At 58.3% G+C, this 16,389-nt stretch overlaps 2 protein-coding genes across 7 annotated transcripts in view; one reads left to right on the top strand and one right to left on the bottom strand.

The window, feature by feature from the left end:
• Positions 1 to 7,479, top strand: part of GATA2 (GATA binding protein 2) — a 38,546-nt gene extending 31,067 nt beyond the window's left edge. For all 5 annotated transcript variants that reach the window (XM_067043323.1, XM_067043326.1, XM_059076709.2 and 2 more), the window contains 5 exons: positions 67 to 343; positions 759 to 1,400; positions 3,104 to 3,249; positions 5,044 to 5,169; positions 5,624 to 7,479. In XM_067043323.1, coding sequence (XP_066899424.1) covers positions 115 to 343; positions 759 to 1,400; positions 3,104 to 3,249; positions 5,044 to 5,169; positions 5,624 to 5,923 — 1,443 coding nt within the window. In that variant the 5' untranslated portion in view covers positions 67 to 114 and the 3' untranslated portion in view covers positions 5,924 to 7,479. The remainder of the gene's footprint in view (positions 1 to 66; positions 344 to 758; positions 1,401 to 3,103; positions 3,250 to 5,043; positions 5,170 to 5,623) is intronic.
• Positions 1 to 16,389, bottom strand: part of EEFSEC (eukaryotic elongation factor, selenocysteine-tRNA specific) — a 223,154-nt gene that overhangs the window by 23,167 nt on the left and 183,598 nt on the right. The window contains exons 7-10 of one of the 2 annotated variants that reach the window (XM_067043321.1): positions 11,005 to 11,136; positions 10,121 to 10,271; positions 6,035 to 6,128; positions 3,625 to 3,868 (exon numbers count right to left, since the gene is read on the bottom strand). In XM_067043321.1, coding sequence (XP_066899422.1) covers positions 6,053 to 6,128; positions 10,121 to 10,271; positions 11,005 to 11,136 — 359 coding nt within the window. In that variant the 3' untranslated portion in view covers positions 3,625 to 3,868; positions 6,035 to 6,052. Of the gene's footprint in view, positions 1 to 3,624; positions 3,869 to 6,034; positions 6,129 to 10,120; positions 10,272 to 11,004; positions 11,137 to 16,389 lie in introns of those variants that run through there. The other variant, XR_010842431.1, reaches the window with a different exon arrangement.

Below are 16,389 nucleotides of genomic sequence, written 5' to 3'. Positions count from 1 at the left end.
CGTGTGGCGGGGCTTTGGGGGTGTTGGGCCGTGGGGGCGCCCCTCACGCCCCCTTCCGTCGTGCAGGGACGCCGCCACCGCCTCCGCCCAGGTCCCGGGCCTCCGCCGCCGGCCATGGAGGCGGCTCCGGAACAGCCGCGCTGGATGGCGCACCCCGCCGTGCTGAACGCTCAGCACCCAGACCCGCACCACCCGGGCCTGGCGCACAGCTACATGGAGCCCGCGCAGCTGCTGCCTCCCGACGAGGTGGACGTCTTCTTCAACCACCTCGACTCGCAGGGCAACCCGTACTACGCCAACCCGGCCCACGCGCGGGCGCGCGTCTCCTACAGCCCCGCGCATGGTGAGCAGGGGCCCGTGGGTGACTGGGAGCCCAGACGCTGAGCGCCCGGCGCGGGAGGGGACGAGGCCCGGTTGGCTGCTTCCCGGGTGTGGGATCCGCAGGAATCGGAGCAGCTGAGAAATCGGGCCGGGAAAGGAGCGGGCAGCGGCCTCTTGGGGAGGGTCTGGGCCCCGTAGGGCTTCTGCCCGTCTGCAGCTGGCCTGGGAGGGTTTCCTCCAGGCTTGTCCGGGAGTCCTCGTGTGCCACTTGTCCTTCCGCTCCGGACGGACATTCCTGACTATTGCCGGTTGGGGTGTTACATTTCTGGGTTTTTTGGGGGAGGGGTCACTTGGTTGTGGGGACCTGTGGCCCTGTGTGTCCGTGTCCCGGCTCGGCGGAGCCTCGAGCACCCTGACCCCTCTCCCTCCCCCCGCAGCCCGGCTGACCGGAGGCCAGATGTGCCGCCCACACTTGTTGCACAGCCCCGGGCTGCCCTGGCTGGACGGGGGCAAAGCAGCCCTCTCCGCGGCCGCAGCACATCACCACAACCCCTGGACCGTGAGCCCCTTCTCCAAGACGCCGCTGCACCCCGCGGCTGCTGGAGGCCCGGGAGGCCCCCTCTCTGTGTACCCAGGGGCAGGGGGTGGGAGCGGGGGAGGCACTGGCAGCTCTGTGGCCTCCCTCCCCCCCACTGCAGCCCACTCGGGCTCCCACCTCTTCGGCTTCCCACCCACGCCACCCAAAGAAGTGTCTCCCGACCCCAGCACCACTGGGGCTGCCTCCCCGGCCTCCTCCTCCGCAGGGGGGGGTGCGGCCCGGGGGGAGGACAAGGACGGCGTCAAATACCAGGTGTCACTGACGGAGAGCATGAAGATGGAAAGTGGCAGTCCCCTGCGCCCAGGCCTGGCTGCCATGGGCACCCAGCCTGCCACACACCACCCAATCCCGACCTACCCCTCCTATGTGCCAGCCACCGCCCACGACTACAGCAGCGGGCTCTTCCACCCTGGAGGCTTCCTGGGTGGCCCGGCCTCCAGCTTCACCCCTAAGCAGCGGAGCAAGGCGCGCTCATGCTCAGGTAAAGGCAGGGCCAGGGACCTGGCGGAAGTGGGGACGGTTTGTGCTTTGTGGGGCAGGGGGCCGTGATATGGGAGATGGGGCAGGGTCGGTGTCCTGTATCCGGGATGGGTGACATCCCTCTCATTAATGGCCCCCAGCAGATCTTTGAGACCCCAGGACGGGGGACAGGGGACCCTAGAACTTTGGCCCTCAAGTGTTCCTGGTGGCCCCAACGTTTATTACCCTTCCCCACTCCTCACCCCTCCCCTCCCCTCCAAGGTTGGCCACTGCCCGACCAGAACACAGACCGGCAATCCCCCCTTCCCCTCCCTGAGTCTTAAGTGAAAATTCGAGCAGCCTCATGACTTAGCATGTGAGAGAATGCAATATGCAGGTGAGAGCAGTGAGGCGGCGTATACGTGTGTGTACATGGGTTTGTGAGCGCGTGTGCGTGCTACGGGGTGCACTCAGCTCTTCCCAGAGGCTCCAGACCCTTAAGGAGTCTGGATCTCCGACTTCCATCAGTCCGGTCTTGGGATTTCGATGGCTCCCAGTCTTCTTGGGAGATCCCCCACCCCCACCCCCACCCCCCAGGCAAAATTCCCAGGGCCTGATCCGGCTCCCTGCCCCCTGGCGTGTCCTTCACTCTCTCTCCCTGAGGGCTGGAGTGAGGGGAAGGAGCTGTAGGTGCCTCTGGCCCTTTGCTGCGGGAACTGGCTGGGACCGGGACCGGGCTGGCTTGTCCAGGAATGCGGCTGCGGAGCAGACGCCGCTGTGGCTGGTGTGGGGCTCCTGCTGTCCACACCTCCTCCCAGTCCCTTTAACACGGGGAAGAGGAAGATGTTTAAAACTTTTGCTGCCGAGTCCAGAAACCGCCTTTTCGTGCCCGTATGGACTGACAGCTTCGTTTAAACTAAATGGGGAGAGATGTCCGGGGTAACATCACGCTAAGGCAGCCGTGTGGCTCCACCCTGCTGCCGCCAGCGCCCACTCCGGTCCCACCTCGGGGCCCTGTTTTGCTCAGACCAGCTCGCTTGCCTTTAATTAGTCCTTTCTCCCAAATTTGTTTTACATTCTATCTGAATTCCAGATGGCCCTTTAACAACAACAAAACAAAATACCACCACCACCAGCAACAGACCAAGGTCACTTAGCCTACTCAGCCTCAAAAAACGAAAGAGCTGATTATTTATGTCATGTTAGAGAACAGCAACCTCCACCCCGGTCCAGGGCCTCGGCGGAAGGCAGGGAGCCGGGGCATTGGGAAGGAAGTGACCGTGGACGGGGGGACGGAGGACAGAAAGAGGGGGCTGAGGACGCAGGACGGGGAGCGGGGACGCCGCTGGGGAGAAAGGACAGGGACAGAAGAGGAGAGGGGCTAGAAAGGGGGCCGAGTCCTCCCCGCCCAGCCAGCTTGAGCTGGCGACTCGCGCCACCCTGCCTTGCTGCCCTCGGCAGAGTTTGCTGTAAATACCCTCTCCCGGCTGGCCGTCCGTCCGTCCGGGGGCGCCGCGCCGAGGATCCCTGGGGCCCTGGCCGCACTCCTCCCTCCCGCCCCATTCCCCTGCCTTGAGCTACTCTCCGAATCCCACTTCCCTCGGGGCCCTCTTCCTGCCAGCCTGGAACTAAAAGTCACACCCAGAAGCAGCCTGGCTGGCCCGCAGGCCCCCTCTGGTGACTCGGTCAGTTGAACAGGCTCGTGTCTCCCCCGTCCCCTTGCAGAAGGCCGGGAGTGTGTCAACTGCGGGGCCACGGCCACCCCTCTCTGGCGGCGGGACGGCACCGGGCACTACCTGTGCAACGCCTGCGGCCTCTACCACAAGATGAACGGGCAGAACCGGCCGCTAATCAAGCCCAAGCGGAGACTGGTAGGAGCGGGCAGCCTGGGCGGGGGGCGTCGACCTGGGCGGGAGCTGACAGTTAATTACCAAAAAAAAACACCCCACAAACCTTCAAATACAGGTGCCCCGTCGCTTGTACTCTTATCATCAAAATCACTTGGGTGTCAGTTGGGGTTGCCCTGCTTTGGGGCTAGATTTTTTTCAGGCCAGATTTCCCCTCTGCAGCCCACCTGGCACTTTCAGGGATCCCCCAAAGCTGAGCACGCAGGGGCCCGAGTCCGGTCCCCTGGCCTCTCCTTTTACAAACTGGGCCGGGAAGTACTTTTCCTCGTAGCCCAGGCTGCTCTCCCTGGCCTCCCCGCGGTCTCCTCACGCTTATTTAAATAAAACACACACACCAACCACCAAAAAAAACCTGCCCTTTATTATTTTTCCATGGAGTCACCTATACTGTGTATTTTCATTTGAGTGATTTAAAAAAAATGCCCTTTCGGATCTCCTGCCGGAGTTTCCTATCCGGACATCTGCAGCCCAAAGATAAGGAAACTTCAGCGTATCTGTTTCCGGACTCTGCCAGCTTTCAGTCTCTCCTCGGCTCAGTCCTGCCTCTCGCTGGGCTGTTTTGAAACTTCTAATACCCTCCACTCTGCAAATAATGCATAAAATGCTAAGAATAATAAATATATTTTTTCAGGGCGAAGTGATTTATGAGGCTTAAATCGCTTGCTGCTTGGGGGGCCCCCTTTTTTTTTTGCCCCTGGAGCGAGGGCGGGGTGAGGGCCCGGGTGGCGGCTGCGGGCTTGGTCCCTGAGTCAGAATTCCAGCTTCGGGCCGCTTACTCACCCTCACCCCTCCCCGCCCCCGTGGCTGCAGGCCGGCCCCTCTGGACCCGGCTGGGGCCTGGGGCCACTCCTGCCTCCCACCCCCACCCCTGCTGCCCTCGGTTCCCTGCGAAGTGCTCTTGTGGGTTTGGAGAGGGCTTTCTGCTTTCTGGGGTAAAGACTCTCTTGCCTCTTCCCTTGGGGGCCTTCAGCTCCCTTCTCCAGAAACCAGACGTTTCCAGGTCACCTCTGCCCTGCATTTCCTGGGGGGCTAGGGGGCAGTTAGAACTCTGAGGATTGGGGTACGGGGTGCTGGGCAGAGAGACCGGTATTGTCCAATGGAGCTGCGAAGGTGGACACTTTGTAGGTCTGCCCCGTCCACTATGCTTGCCTCTAGCTCGTGGTGGGACTAGTGATCCTTTGAAATGTGCCTGGTGCAATTGAAGGAACTGAATTAAATTGTAGTTCAGTTTAATTTAAATGGCCACAGGGCCAGTGGCTACTGCATTGGACACTGCAGCTCGCCTCCCTGAGCATTTCACATCCCTGCCCTGGGCAGCCGCAGGGCCCCCTCCTCTGGCCTCAGGGGTTCAGACACGCCCAGGATTATGGGTTTTGCGGGAGTGCAGCTCCAGACCCAGGTGCTCCAGGGGGCCCAGCCGGCCTTCTAAACCAAAGACCCCTTCTCAGAGCCTCAGTTTCCCGATCTGTGGTGTTAGATTGTTTGGTGATCGGGGGAGGTGGCTACTTTTTCCTTCCAGCTCTTGCAACCCCTTTGATTCTGAGATCAGGCTTCAGAGAGTCTTTTATTCTAAAGTCCTGTGATGGTTTAGGTCTCAGATTCTAGAATTCCAGGGCTCTGAGATGCCTTGATTCCCCTGTGAGATTTGCTGCTCCTGGGCTAAGCTGGCAGGGGCCGGGGTGGCGTGAGGGTCTGGGAGGAGGTGGGGGGGGCGCGGGAGCCCAGCCTGCTGACACCACGCCTCCCCTCCCCTCCCAGTCGGCCGCCAGGAGAGCGGGCACCTGTTGTGCAAACTGCCAGACGACAACCACCACCTTATGGCGCCGAAACGCCAACGGGGACCCGGTCTGCAACGCCTGTGGCCTCTACTACAAGCTGCACAACGTGAGGCGCCCCGCCCGGCCGCCCCACCTCCCAGGGGGCCACTGCGCTTTGTGCTTCCAGGAGAGGCCTCGGCGTGGCTTGGCTTGGGAAGCTGCCCCGAGCGCCAGGAGGGCTTCCCACAAGGGGGGCAAGCTGGCTGGGAGGATGGGAGGGGCAGGGGCCGGCGGGTCGAGGAAAGCGGGATCTCGGCTTTGGGGTGGGGTTTGGTGGTGTGGCTCGACGGGGGGCGGCGCTGGCATTTCGTAGGCCAAAGGCCCTGCAGGCTGCCAGGCGGCCGCCCCATGCAGTGAAAGGCGCCTTTCTCAAGATGGCAGAGGTGCTGGCGAGAAGCCCTTGGTGGGCAGGGGGCCTTTGGAAGCGGGGCGCCACCCCCCCCCCACCGTGCGACCTGGGGGTGGGGCTCTTGCTCTGGGAAGGGAGCTCCACCCCCTGAGAGCTCCGTGGTTGCCCCCAGGTGAACAGGCCGCTGACCATGAAGAAGGAAGGCATCCAGACTAGGAACCGGAAGATGTCCAACAAGTCCAAGAAGAACAAGAAGGGGGCCGAGTGCTTTGAGGAGCTGTCCAAGTGCATGCAGGAGAAGGCCTCCCCCTTTAGCGCGGCTGCCCTGGCCGGACACATGGCGCCTGTGGGCCACCTCCCGCCCTTCAGCCACTCGGGACACATCTTGCCTACCCCGACGCCCATCCACCCCTCCTCCAGCCTGTCCTTCGGCCACCCGCACCCATCCAGCATGGTGACCGCCATGGGCTAAGGGGCCGCCCCCCGCGGACCGACAGACAGACGCCGAGGAAGGCGCTCCCGGGACGGGGGGCGGGGACCGATGCTGCCCTGCCAGCCCAGCCGGAGCCCCACGCTGCCTCACCTGGGGGCCCGTCGGCCGTCACTGTGAAGATGCTTCCTGGGCCGGGAGGCTGCCTCGGCCTCCCAGGTGGGGCCTCCACCACGGATAACTCTGTCTGGCGAGCAGAAAGAAAGGACAACCTTATGAAGACTGGGGGCGAGGGACACACGAAGGGAACCGCGTCGCAGAAGGAGAAGGGAGTCGGCGAAAGTAATTTATTTTGCTCTTGTTTCTCACGAGGACCGGGAGACTTGGGCGGTCTGAGCCCCCCAGTTCGCGGGGCTGCCTCGGCGCCAAGTGCCGCTCGACCGCTCCCCGTGCCCGGCTCCGGGGGCAGGTCCTCGGGGACCTCGGCCTGCACCCTCTCCACTGGCTCCCTCTGAAAGCGCGGAACCCAGGCTGGGCTGAGCCAATCCAGAGGGGCCGCGGCCGGGCGCAGAGGGCAGAGACAATCACGGGCGGTCCCGCGCAGATTCCCAGGCCGGGGCTGGGTCACAGGAAGGAAGGAAACGTTTTCTTGAGAGGGGAAGCGTCTCTGCGATTGCTCCCCTGGCTCTGAGGCTGAGGCTGGGGTGACCCGCGCGCCCTAGACGGGTCTGAGCTACAGCCACCTCCTCTGCCCGGCGGACCCCTGTACATACATCCTCCTCCTGCTAACGCCTAAACCCCCTCCTCTCCAACTCTGAGACAAAAGAAGAAAATGTTAAAAAAAAAAAAAAAAAAAAAAAAAAAACCAAAAAAAACACACCTACATAAGCTTAACTCGCCGATGAGTTAGTTGTTTTATTTTTAAACTCTTTTTGGGTCCAGTCAATTGTACGTTGCCACGAAAGCCCTTGCTATGGAAAGGAATAAAACCTACAAACCAAGGCTGTAGCTTCGCAGTTATTTTTGGCAAAGTTCTCAGATCCCACGGCCCTAGAACGGGGGGCCAGGGGCCAGGGGTGGGGCCTTGGCTGCTCCTGGCTTCCAGGGGGCTGACCTGGCAGGTGGCGAAGGCAGGAGCTGGGGGTGGGTCGGAGCCAGGACCAAGGGGGAGGCCGCGACCCTACTGGGTCCTGGGAGATGCCAGGGTTCTGCTCCGCCTTGCTGTGGCTGTCTGGATCCTTCCTAAGGTACAGCTGTGCATAACTGTGTCCGAGCTTAGATTCTGTATGCGGCAGTGGCGGGGTGCGGCGGCCAGCAAGGACCCGGCCTGGGGAGCGGGTTGTGCTGATGTAGTCCAAGTGCAATATGGGGGGCACCACAGCCAGAAGTAACTTATTTTGTACTAGTATCCGCATAAGAAAAAGAATCGGCAGTATTTTCTGGTCTTATGTTTTATTTGGCTTGTTTTATTTTGGATTAGTGAACTAAGTTATTGTTAATTATGTACAACATTTATATATTGTCTGTAAAAATTGTATGCTATCTTCCTATTCCTTCAAAGTGAAAACTGTTAAGAGTAATAAAATACTTTTTGTGAATGCCTCTGGCCTGTCTTGTGGGCTCCTGGGGCTCCTGAGTCCCAGCTGCCGAGACCATTGAGACAGAATCAGCTCTACAGCCGGTGATTTGGAGGGAAGGGGCCCTGGTATAGGAGAGGGGCCCCCGTTCTGGCCGGGCTCTGAGACCCTGACCCTTCTCCCCTGAACCGCCCCCGTCTGAATTCTCTCATTACCACCTAGCAGGGGTCCCGGCTGGGTGGATACCGGGGAGGCTCAGGAAGGCTACGGGTTCTGCAGCCTTCAGCCCACGTTCTGACCCTTTTCCTAAGGGCTCACACAGAACCCAGCGAGGCCCGATCCCCTCCTAACGCCATCCTCTCCCTTCCAGGCGTCACTCAGCCCTGTCTGTGTCTGAGCCACCTGGTCACCAGCATTCATGTCCATTGACAAAGCTGGTCCCCGGTGTCTCTGGTCACTGATGTCATCGGTTGCCGTCCTCTTTAATCAGTGATACTGGTTACTGGAGGCACTCATCATGACTCATGTTCCTGACCAATGACACGTCCGAGCACCGCAGCCTGTGACCATGGACGTCGGATTGCTGACAACTGATCGCCGACACGTGATCACCAACATTTCATCCACGCCCTCTGGTCAGCGATGTGTCTGACCGCTGACATCCACAAAACGTGATCACCAATGTCTCCAGAGACTGACCGTGCTCACCAATAATACGTGTCATCATGAATCTCTCTTACCACCGACGCTCCCTACCTATGTCGCCAGTATTTCCATCCAATGTGTCTGGTAGCTAACATCCCATCACCATCCTGTCTGTGATCGCCGGCACCTCTCACCGCCCATGCTCCTGATTACCGCGTGCCGGTCCCCGCCGCAGCCTCTCACTGATGTCCTAGGTCATCAGGAAGTATGATCGCCAGTGTCACGGATCAGTATTTTTCTGATCAGTGACACATCCGATCGCTCGTATGGGACCAGCATCTCCAAGCACACAATTTCTCATCACTCATGTCTTAGCCATGTCCTTGGTCACTTTCCTCCAATCACCAACATCTCTAACCAGCAGTGTACCGGACGGCCGATGCCCCGATCACGGACTCCCCTGACCATCAAGTTTCCGGACCGCCAACACGGTCACCGTGACACCGGTTGCTAATACCCCTGACTGCTCACCGTCGCGTCCGACTTCGGTGGTTGCCGGGTCTTCTCACCTTGCGAGTCCCTGATGACCGACGTCCCTTATGCACCAATCGCCAACCTCCCCGGCCATCAGGATCGCCAGACACCTGTGTCTCTGATCACTTGATTCTCTAACCATCAACGCCCTTGATCCCCAGAAGATCACACACCACCAAGATCCCTGGGTGGCTCATCACTGACTCTGACGCCCCGTATCTCCTCTACCCTTGGTTATCGAACACATGACACCAATGCTCCCGTCGCACCCTCACTCCCCCCGTGGTTCCCGGTGTATGATTCACGGTATCGCCAACCAAAGATCGCGCTGATCACCAAGGCCTCTGTGCCGCGTCTCAACGGCACCGTCTCCCCATGACTTGCGCCACCGTCCCCGACCCTGATCATCATCATTTCGAGCTGCTCCCCGGGCCCCTGACGGTATTTGATGGTCAACCTCTTGCTTCTCGCGGCCCTCAAGTCCCCTGTCCAGGAGGCTCCCCTTTCACCCTCCTCATCCCAGACCGTGTGCCGGCAGGGGCTCCCTCGGGGCTGGGGAGGCGATGGTCCTGTGGAGGCCAGAGATGGGGGAGCATCCCGGGGGCTCTGCCTCAGGACGCCTCCGCCCCTGCCGTGCCACAGCTACCCCGCCCAGGTCCTTTCTGTGGAGAAGGGAATCAGAGCAAGCAGGCGCCAGCTCAGGTGTGCAGCTGGGTGGGCACGGCCGGCCCATCTCAAAGTGCAGGCGCCCCAGGCCCTCTCAGGCCTCCTCAGCAGCTCCCCTTCCAGCCCTTGCCCAGCTCGCGGCGTTCTGGCCTCCCCTCCTGGCAGCCGTGGCCACGGCAAGGGCGGGGGTGGCCCTGCCCACCTGTGCCCTGGCCCGTGACTGCGGTGAGAGCGTCTACCAGATCGTGCACGTCCAAGTGCACACGCACGCGCGTCCAATGAACACTGCGACGCCAGGCACTGCTCTGGGGGTGGGGACCACCCGGCACACGAGACGAGCGGAGTCTCTGCGCTTGGGCAGCTTTCATCCCGGGCACTGAGCACCGCGGCGGCCCAGCGTGGCCTCTGGCCAACGGGCCTACCCGCCGGGCCCGAGTCCAGGGCCCGCGCCAGAACCTGGAGTCTGGATCTTAGAGACCCAGGCAGTCGGCGCCCCAGAACTCAGGAGCCGGAGCCCAAACACAGAGCACTGAGCCTCACCCCCAAATCCAGAACTCAGGGCAAGGACTCTGAGCCTGGGGCCCTGAACCTGCACCTCGGGATCCAGATCGCAGAACAGACAGCCCAGGACCTGGGCCTTGGATGTGGACCCCCAAAGCCACAGCCTAGAGCTTGGAGCTCAGAACTGAGTACTGAGGATGAGGACGTGGACCCCCGAGTCTAGAAAGTGGCTCAGGACTTCCAGCCAGAATCCAGAGCCCAGAACGAGCACACGGACCGCGGCGTCCCGTCATTTCTCTATCACTCCCAGACTTACCTGTTTCCTTCTGCGGACCGGTGTTGCTGGAGGAGCCCAGGCCGGGCATCGCGGAAGCTGCTCAGGTCCAGAAGAGCAGGGCGGCGATCGGCTCGTCCCTCTCGCGGCCCCAGAGTCATTCGTGGGTTGGCGGTAGGTGCTTCCCAAACATCTGTTGAATGAGAACCACTCATTTATCCCACGCATGTTTCCTGACCCCATTTGTTCTTGGCATTCGGGTGAAGGATGAAACATACAAAGATCCTTGCCGGGGCGGGGGGGTGGGGGTGGGGGCAGTCTTGCGGAGCAGGGGCCGTTTCTGACAAAGAGCTGGGGAAGGCGGGGCGGGTGGGGCTGCTGCGGAGGAGCACGGGCGGCCTCTGGGAGCGGGGGATGCACACCGGCCCTGGAGGCACTGCTGAGCCGCAGAGCCGGGCTGGGGCTCCTGCCCCTGCAGCTTCTGTGCCCACCCCAGTAGCGATGAGTCCCGCAGCCCAGAGTCACTGTGCTGGCAACAGTTTCGATTCTGTGGCCTCAGAGCCCCCAGGCGGGGCGGGCGGGAGGCAGGCAGGCCTCTCGGGGCGATGGTGCCCTTCTGGCTCTGTGGGCGGCGCCAGGGTGCCCGCGCTGGGTTGGCCTTTGCTCCATCTGCTTGCACCCAGTGGGGCTGGCGGCCCCGGGCCCTTCCTCCTTCCTGGGCTGCTGCTTCCCATGCTCAGTGGGAAGGACCCACCCCCCGCTGTAATTCTTACAGGCCAGCTCTGCCCCCATCCAAGCCCCTCCTGCCTCCTGCTGGCCCGCCGCTAGCAACAGGGAAGGGAGAAAGCCTTCCAGTCCCCAGGGCCACAGAACGGGCCCCACCCCGGGAGGACCGGGTTTGGGAGGGGTGCCTGCATCCAGCTCACCTGGGATGAAGGGAAGACGGCGAACCACAGGACTGTCCGGTGCTGACAGCACGGCCGGCACATCAGAAGGCGCTGGGCTGGTTTTGCTTTTAGGCGAAATGACGAAACGATTCCAAACTTTATCTGGAAAAACTAACAAGACCAGCAGAACAAGTCAGAAAATTACGGAAAATAGAGCGAGGGTGTGTGTGTGTGTGTGTGTGTGTGTGTGTGTGTGTGTGTGTGTGTGTGTGTGTGTGTGTGTGTGTGTGTGTGTGTGTGTGTGTGTGTGTGTGTGTGTGTGTGTGTGTGTGTGTGTGTGAAAATAGAGCGAGGGTGTGTGTGTGTGTGTTTAACGCAGAGTGAGGTGTGTGTGTGTGAAATAGAGCGAGGGGTGTGTGTGTGTGTGTGTGTGTGTGTTTAACGCTTTCCAGTATTAAACAAGATTCTATGATCACAATTGTTCAGACCCTGTGGTTGTGCTGTCAGAATAAGCAGATCAACGTAAGCCCGAAAGAGCCCCTATTATTTATAAGATAATGGACGATAAAGGAGGTATCCTGATCGATGCAGTGTGGAGGGTTATTCAATCCAGTGGCGTTGGAACACCCAGCGGAACAGCACCTCTAGGACCAGCAGCCTGATGTTTGACAAAAATCTGAATGAACTGCAAATGATTTTAAATTAGGAGATTCAGGGTCCAGTGGTTAGGATTCCAGGCTTTCACTGCCATGGCCCAGGTTCAATCCCTCGCTGGGGAACTGAGATCCCGTAAGCCGCACAGCACAGCCAAAAAAAAACCATTAGGAAATTCACTTAAAAATAGGCAGAAGATCTGGCCCGGAAGGGACTGTGTGTCTGCAGGGCCATTTCTGCATCTCTCGCCTCAGGAAGCCCTGTCTCTGTCTCTACCTGGCCCCTCGTGCCCAGACCTGTCTGGGTCTCAGGGTCACTGGGTCTGAGTCCTGATGTCACATGTATTCTATTCCACATTCCAGATTTCTTAAGGAGTTAGTTTCGAAACTATCCACTGCAACCTACCAGCTGGATCACCCAGGTTGGTTCCCCAACAGATAAAATGGCAAAGGAACACTGCAAACTTCAAGGTTAAGTTTGTCCTTTCTAGGAACCAAAGAGAAGAAGGGAAAAATGGTTGAACACACAAGATGCCAAAGCTTCCGGAGCAGGGAGGGAGTGGCGGGATAATGCCTGGGATCCTGTGTCTGAAATGAGCTCTGAGATCACGATTCCAGTTCCAAGACCTGAATGCTGAGTAATCTTCCAATACTTTTAGCAAGAAGCTCTGACACAGAGATGTTCAGGACATCATTGTTTACAAAACGGAGAGATTGGATACAACCTAAATACTCAGAAAAAGGGCATGACGAGAGTACCTTCACAGAAGACCTAAAGCAGGGACTTGAGCAGCTAGTTGCACGTCTGTTCACAGCAGTATTGCTCACAGTAGCCAAAAGGTGGAAGGAACCCAAGTGTCCATCAACAGATGAACAGATAAAGAAGATGTGGTCCATCCATACGATGGAATATTATTCAGCCTTAAAAAGAAAGGAAATTCTGGGGCTTCCCTGGTGGCCCAGTGGTTGAGAGCCCGCCTGCCGATGCAGGGGACACGGGTTCGTGCCCCGGTCCGGGAAGATCCCACATACTGCAGAGCGGCTGGGCCCGTGAGCCGTGGCCACTGAGCCTGCGTGTCCGGAGCCTGTGCTCCGCAACGGGAGAGGCCACAGCGGTGAGAGGCCCGCGTACCGCAAAAAAAAAAAAAAAAAAAAAAATCATTGCAAAATGGGAGATAATTTTGCAATTATGCAAAGGTGCAAAAACTCAAAATACAAAAAAGCAGTACATAATAGAAAGACACCCCCCCACACACACACACAAGAAAAAGAGAAAACCAGGCAAAGGATACACAGACAGGTCCTTCCTAATAGACATGTAAATAAACACTTTATAAACATCTGGACAGGAGCTCAACCTCAGAAAGAATCAAGTACATGCACATTTTGCAAGGAGGTACCACTTTTTACCTGTCCTCTCAGAAAAATGGAAAAGGCCTGCCGATAGCAGCAACAGCTGCTGGCATGTGCTGTATGTGGGAATGCTGATCGAAATTCCAAGCTCTCCTCAGGTGCACTTCACGGAAACACTACAAATAAAAGCTAAACTGCAGGGTTCTTTTGGGGGGTGGAAAAAGCAAATTGCAGAACAATATATAATGCATGACTTTTTTGTTTTAAAAATGTTTGTGTACATATAGAAAAAAACCCGGGAAGACATATGCCTAATGAATAACAGTGGTTACTTCCGGGAAGTATGAGAGACCCGGGTGGTGAGAGGGTACTTTTCACTTTATAAACTTGGGCTAATATTTTAAGGTGTTATGTGCCACTTTTACAATATAGGAAATAATAAGGGATGTAGGAACATCACTGGAATGTTCTCCCCTTCAGATTTGCCGGGAGAACTTCTCTTCACCCTTCAAAACCCCAGCCAAAGATCCGAGAGGAAGCCTTACCTGAAGTCTCCCTCCCCTCAGCCCCTCAGGGCTCCCCAGTTCCTAACCAATGTCACCGAAGGACAAGGCCTGGCTGTGGAGCAGACAGAGCTGCCTCTCTCTTGCTGTGCAGCCTTGAGCAAGTGGCTTAGCCTCTCTGAATCCTGACTCCTCACCAGTAAAATAAGACCACACTTTGCAGTGTTGTTACAAGGATGATATGTGGAAGGCAAAGGTTCCTCAGTCGTCCTTGGAGAGCCCACCCAACAAGGAGGTCGCCTTCTAATGCCATTTCAGCTCAGTGGGCTTCGGACTGAGCCCTGAGGCCCGTCTCCGCTCCTAGAAGCCCAGGGTGTTTGGGGACCTCTTTGTTCTTCCTTCCCCACAGCGCCTAAGGCTGCCAGGGCTGGGAGGGCCAAGGCGCTTTCAGCATTTCCTCCCATCTTGCCCCCGAGCCGGCAGGGTGCCCTCAGATCACCCTGCTGTACAGCTGGGGACACTGAGAACAGGCAGGGCTGGCGCCCCCACCCGCTGGGATGGCTCCCCCTGGCATGCAGGCTGGGGCGGGGGCGGGGGTCTCCTCCCAGGAGACGGACGTGGCGGACCCAGCCCGGCGGCCACCTCCTACCACTCCATCTGTCCCCCCGGCCCACACTGCAGGGCTCCCCAGGGGACCCTGGGAAAATGCCATCCTTATTCCTTCTCCCTGCTGCTCGCCCGAGATTGGGCTGTGCTGACCTGGGGGGAGGGCTGTGATCCAGGTTTCCCAGGTGTGGAGGGGACGCTGGGACGGCCCCTCCCCTTCCTCAGAATTTAGGGATGCAGTGGACGTTTCTACACATTCCCTGAGCCCCCTCACACCGCCCAGCTCCACCCTCACCCACAGAGCAGCACGCTGGCCTCCTCTGTGACCCGCCCCCCGGCCTCCAGCTCGTGCTCTGCAATCTGTCTCTTCAGCCATGGGCATCTTTCAATTTCAATTATGAAATATTTCAGATAGCCAAAAATACAGCTAACAATACAACACCCCCCCTCCATGACCCCGTACTGATTTTCTATTCTGTGTAAGACATCCCCACAGGGACTTCCTGGTGGCACAGTGGTTAAGAATCCACCTGCCAATGCAGGGGACGTGGGTCCGAGCCCTGGTCCGGGAAGATCCCACATGCTGCAGAGCAACCAAGCCTGGGCGCCACAACTACTGAGCCTGCCTGCCACAACTACTGAGCCCACGTGCCACAAGTACTGAAGCGCACGCGCCTAGAGCCTGTGTTGTGCAGCAAGAGAGGCCACCGTAATGAGAAACCCGCGCACGCAACAAAGAGCAGCCACCGCTCACTGCAACTAGAGAAAGCCCACGTAGCGGCAAAGGCCCAACGCAGCAATCAATAAGTAAGTAAGTAAGTAAGTAAGTACATAAAAGAAAAAGGAAATCCCAACAAACTCAGAAGCTCAGAGCATACATGTTTCTGTCTCACCGTCTGTGGCTCAGGAGCCCAGGCGCGGTGTAGCTTATGGTCCCACGCGGCCGCAAGCAAGATGCAGACCAGGGCTGGGTTCTCATCAGAGGCTGGGCCAGGGAAACACTGATTGGCTGCCAGGCTCCCTCTGGTTTCGGCAGAATCGATTTCCTTGCAGCTGTAAGATTCTCGGCAGCTTCCTCCTTCAAAGCCAGCCAGAGAAAAGACTCTGCGAGAGGGACCAACGTGACAGAGTTTGTACAACGTCCTGCAGTCCCGCAATGACACCAGGCTGTGCTTCTCCCGGGCGCGGGCGGGGGGTAATTACGCCTAGAACTGGAACTACTGAGTCAAGGGACTCGGCACCCTCACACTGACAGGACGAGGCCAGGAATTTCCAATCTTCTTGTCCCAATTAACATTCCCACCAGCAGGTTTCGGGAATTTCGCATCCTCACCACCACTTGGTCACGTCAGCCTTTTACATTTTTACCAGTTTGTTGGGTATGAAACAGTCTCATTGTGGAGAGATCTTTCTGGAACATGCAACTGATCACGTCCCTCTCCCTCTCCCCACTTCAAATCTTCCCAAGGGCGCCCCAGCCCGGGACACATCCAAGCTCTTGGGCCTGGCGTCTGAGCCTCTGCAGCCCTCGTCCCCTCAGGCCCAGGCAATCCCTCAATGTTTCGAGGTTCTGACTTTATTAATGTATTAGGAAATAAACAGCCAAACAGGTCACCCTTTTTTGTTTTTTCACCCTTATGTTTTAAACGTTCACATGAAAGAAGTGAATGCCTCTGGCACACACAAAGTAGAAATGCAGTACAACTGCGCATCAAGTGATGATTCTGGGGTGTAGCCCAGGGTTCTTGGCCTTGCTCTGGTGACACCTGGCCTGTCGTGTGACTGCAGGAGTTTGGCAGCGTCTCTGGCCTCGCCCCACAAGATGCCATGAGCACCCCCTCCAAGTCATGACAATTAAAAATGCCTCCAGGGCTTCCCTGGTGGCGCAGTGGTTAAGAACGCGCCCGCCAATGCAGGAGACACGGGTTTGAGCCCCAGTCCGGGAAGATCCCACATGCTGCAGAGCAACGAAGCCCGTGCGCCACAACTACTGAGCCCACGTGCCACAACTAGTGAGCCCGCACGCCTAGAGACCATGTTCCGCAACAAGAGATGCCACCGCGATGAGAAGCCCACGCACTGTGACAAAGAGTAGCCCCCGCTCGCCACAATCAGAGAAAAGCCCAGGCGCAGCAACGAAGACCCAACACAGCCAAATAAACAAACAAATAAATAAATAAATAATAAAAATAAATAAAATTAAATACTAAATTTATCTTTTAAAAAGTGCCTCCAGGGCTTCCCTGGTGGCGCAGTGGTTGAGAATCCGCCTGCCGATGCAGGAGACACGGGTTCGTGCCCTGGTCCGG

This window comes from Kogia breviceps, chromosome 10, assembly GCF_026419965.1.
Source record: "Kogia breviceps isolate mKogBre1 chromosome 10, mKogBre1 haplotype 1, whole genome shotgun sequence".
NCBI classification, from domain to species: domain Eukaryota; kingdom Metazoa; phylum Chordata; class Mammalia; order Artiodactyla; family Physeteridae; genus Kogia; species Kogia breviceps.
Note: the sequence above shows the minus strand (reverse complement) of the source record. Positions and strands in the feature narration are given on the sequence as shown.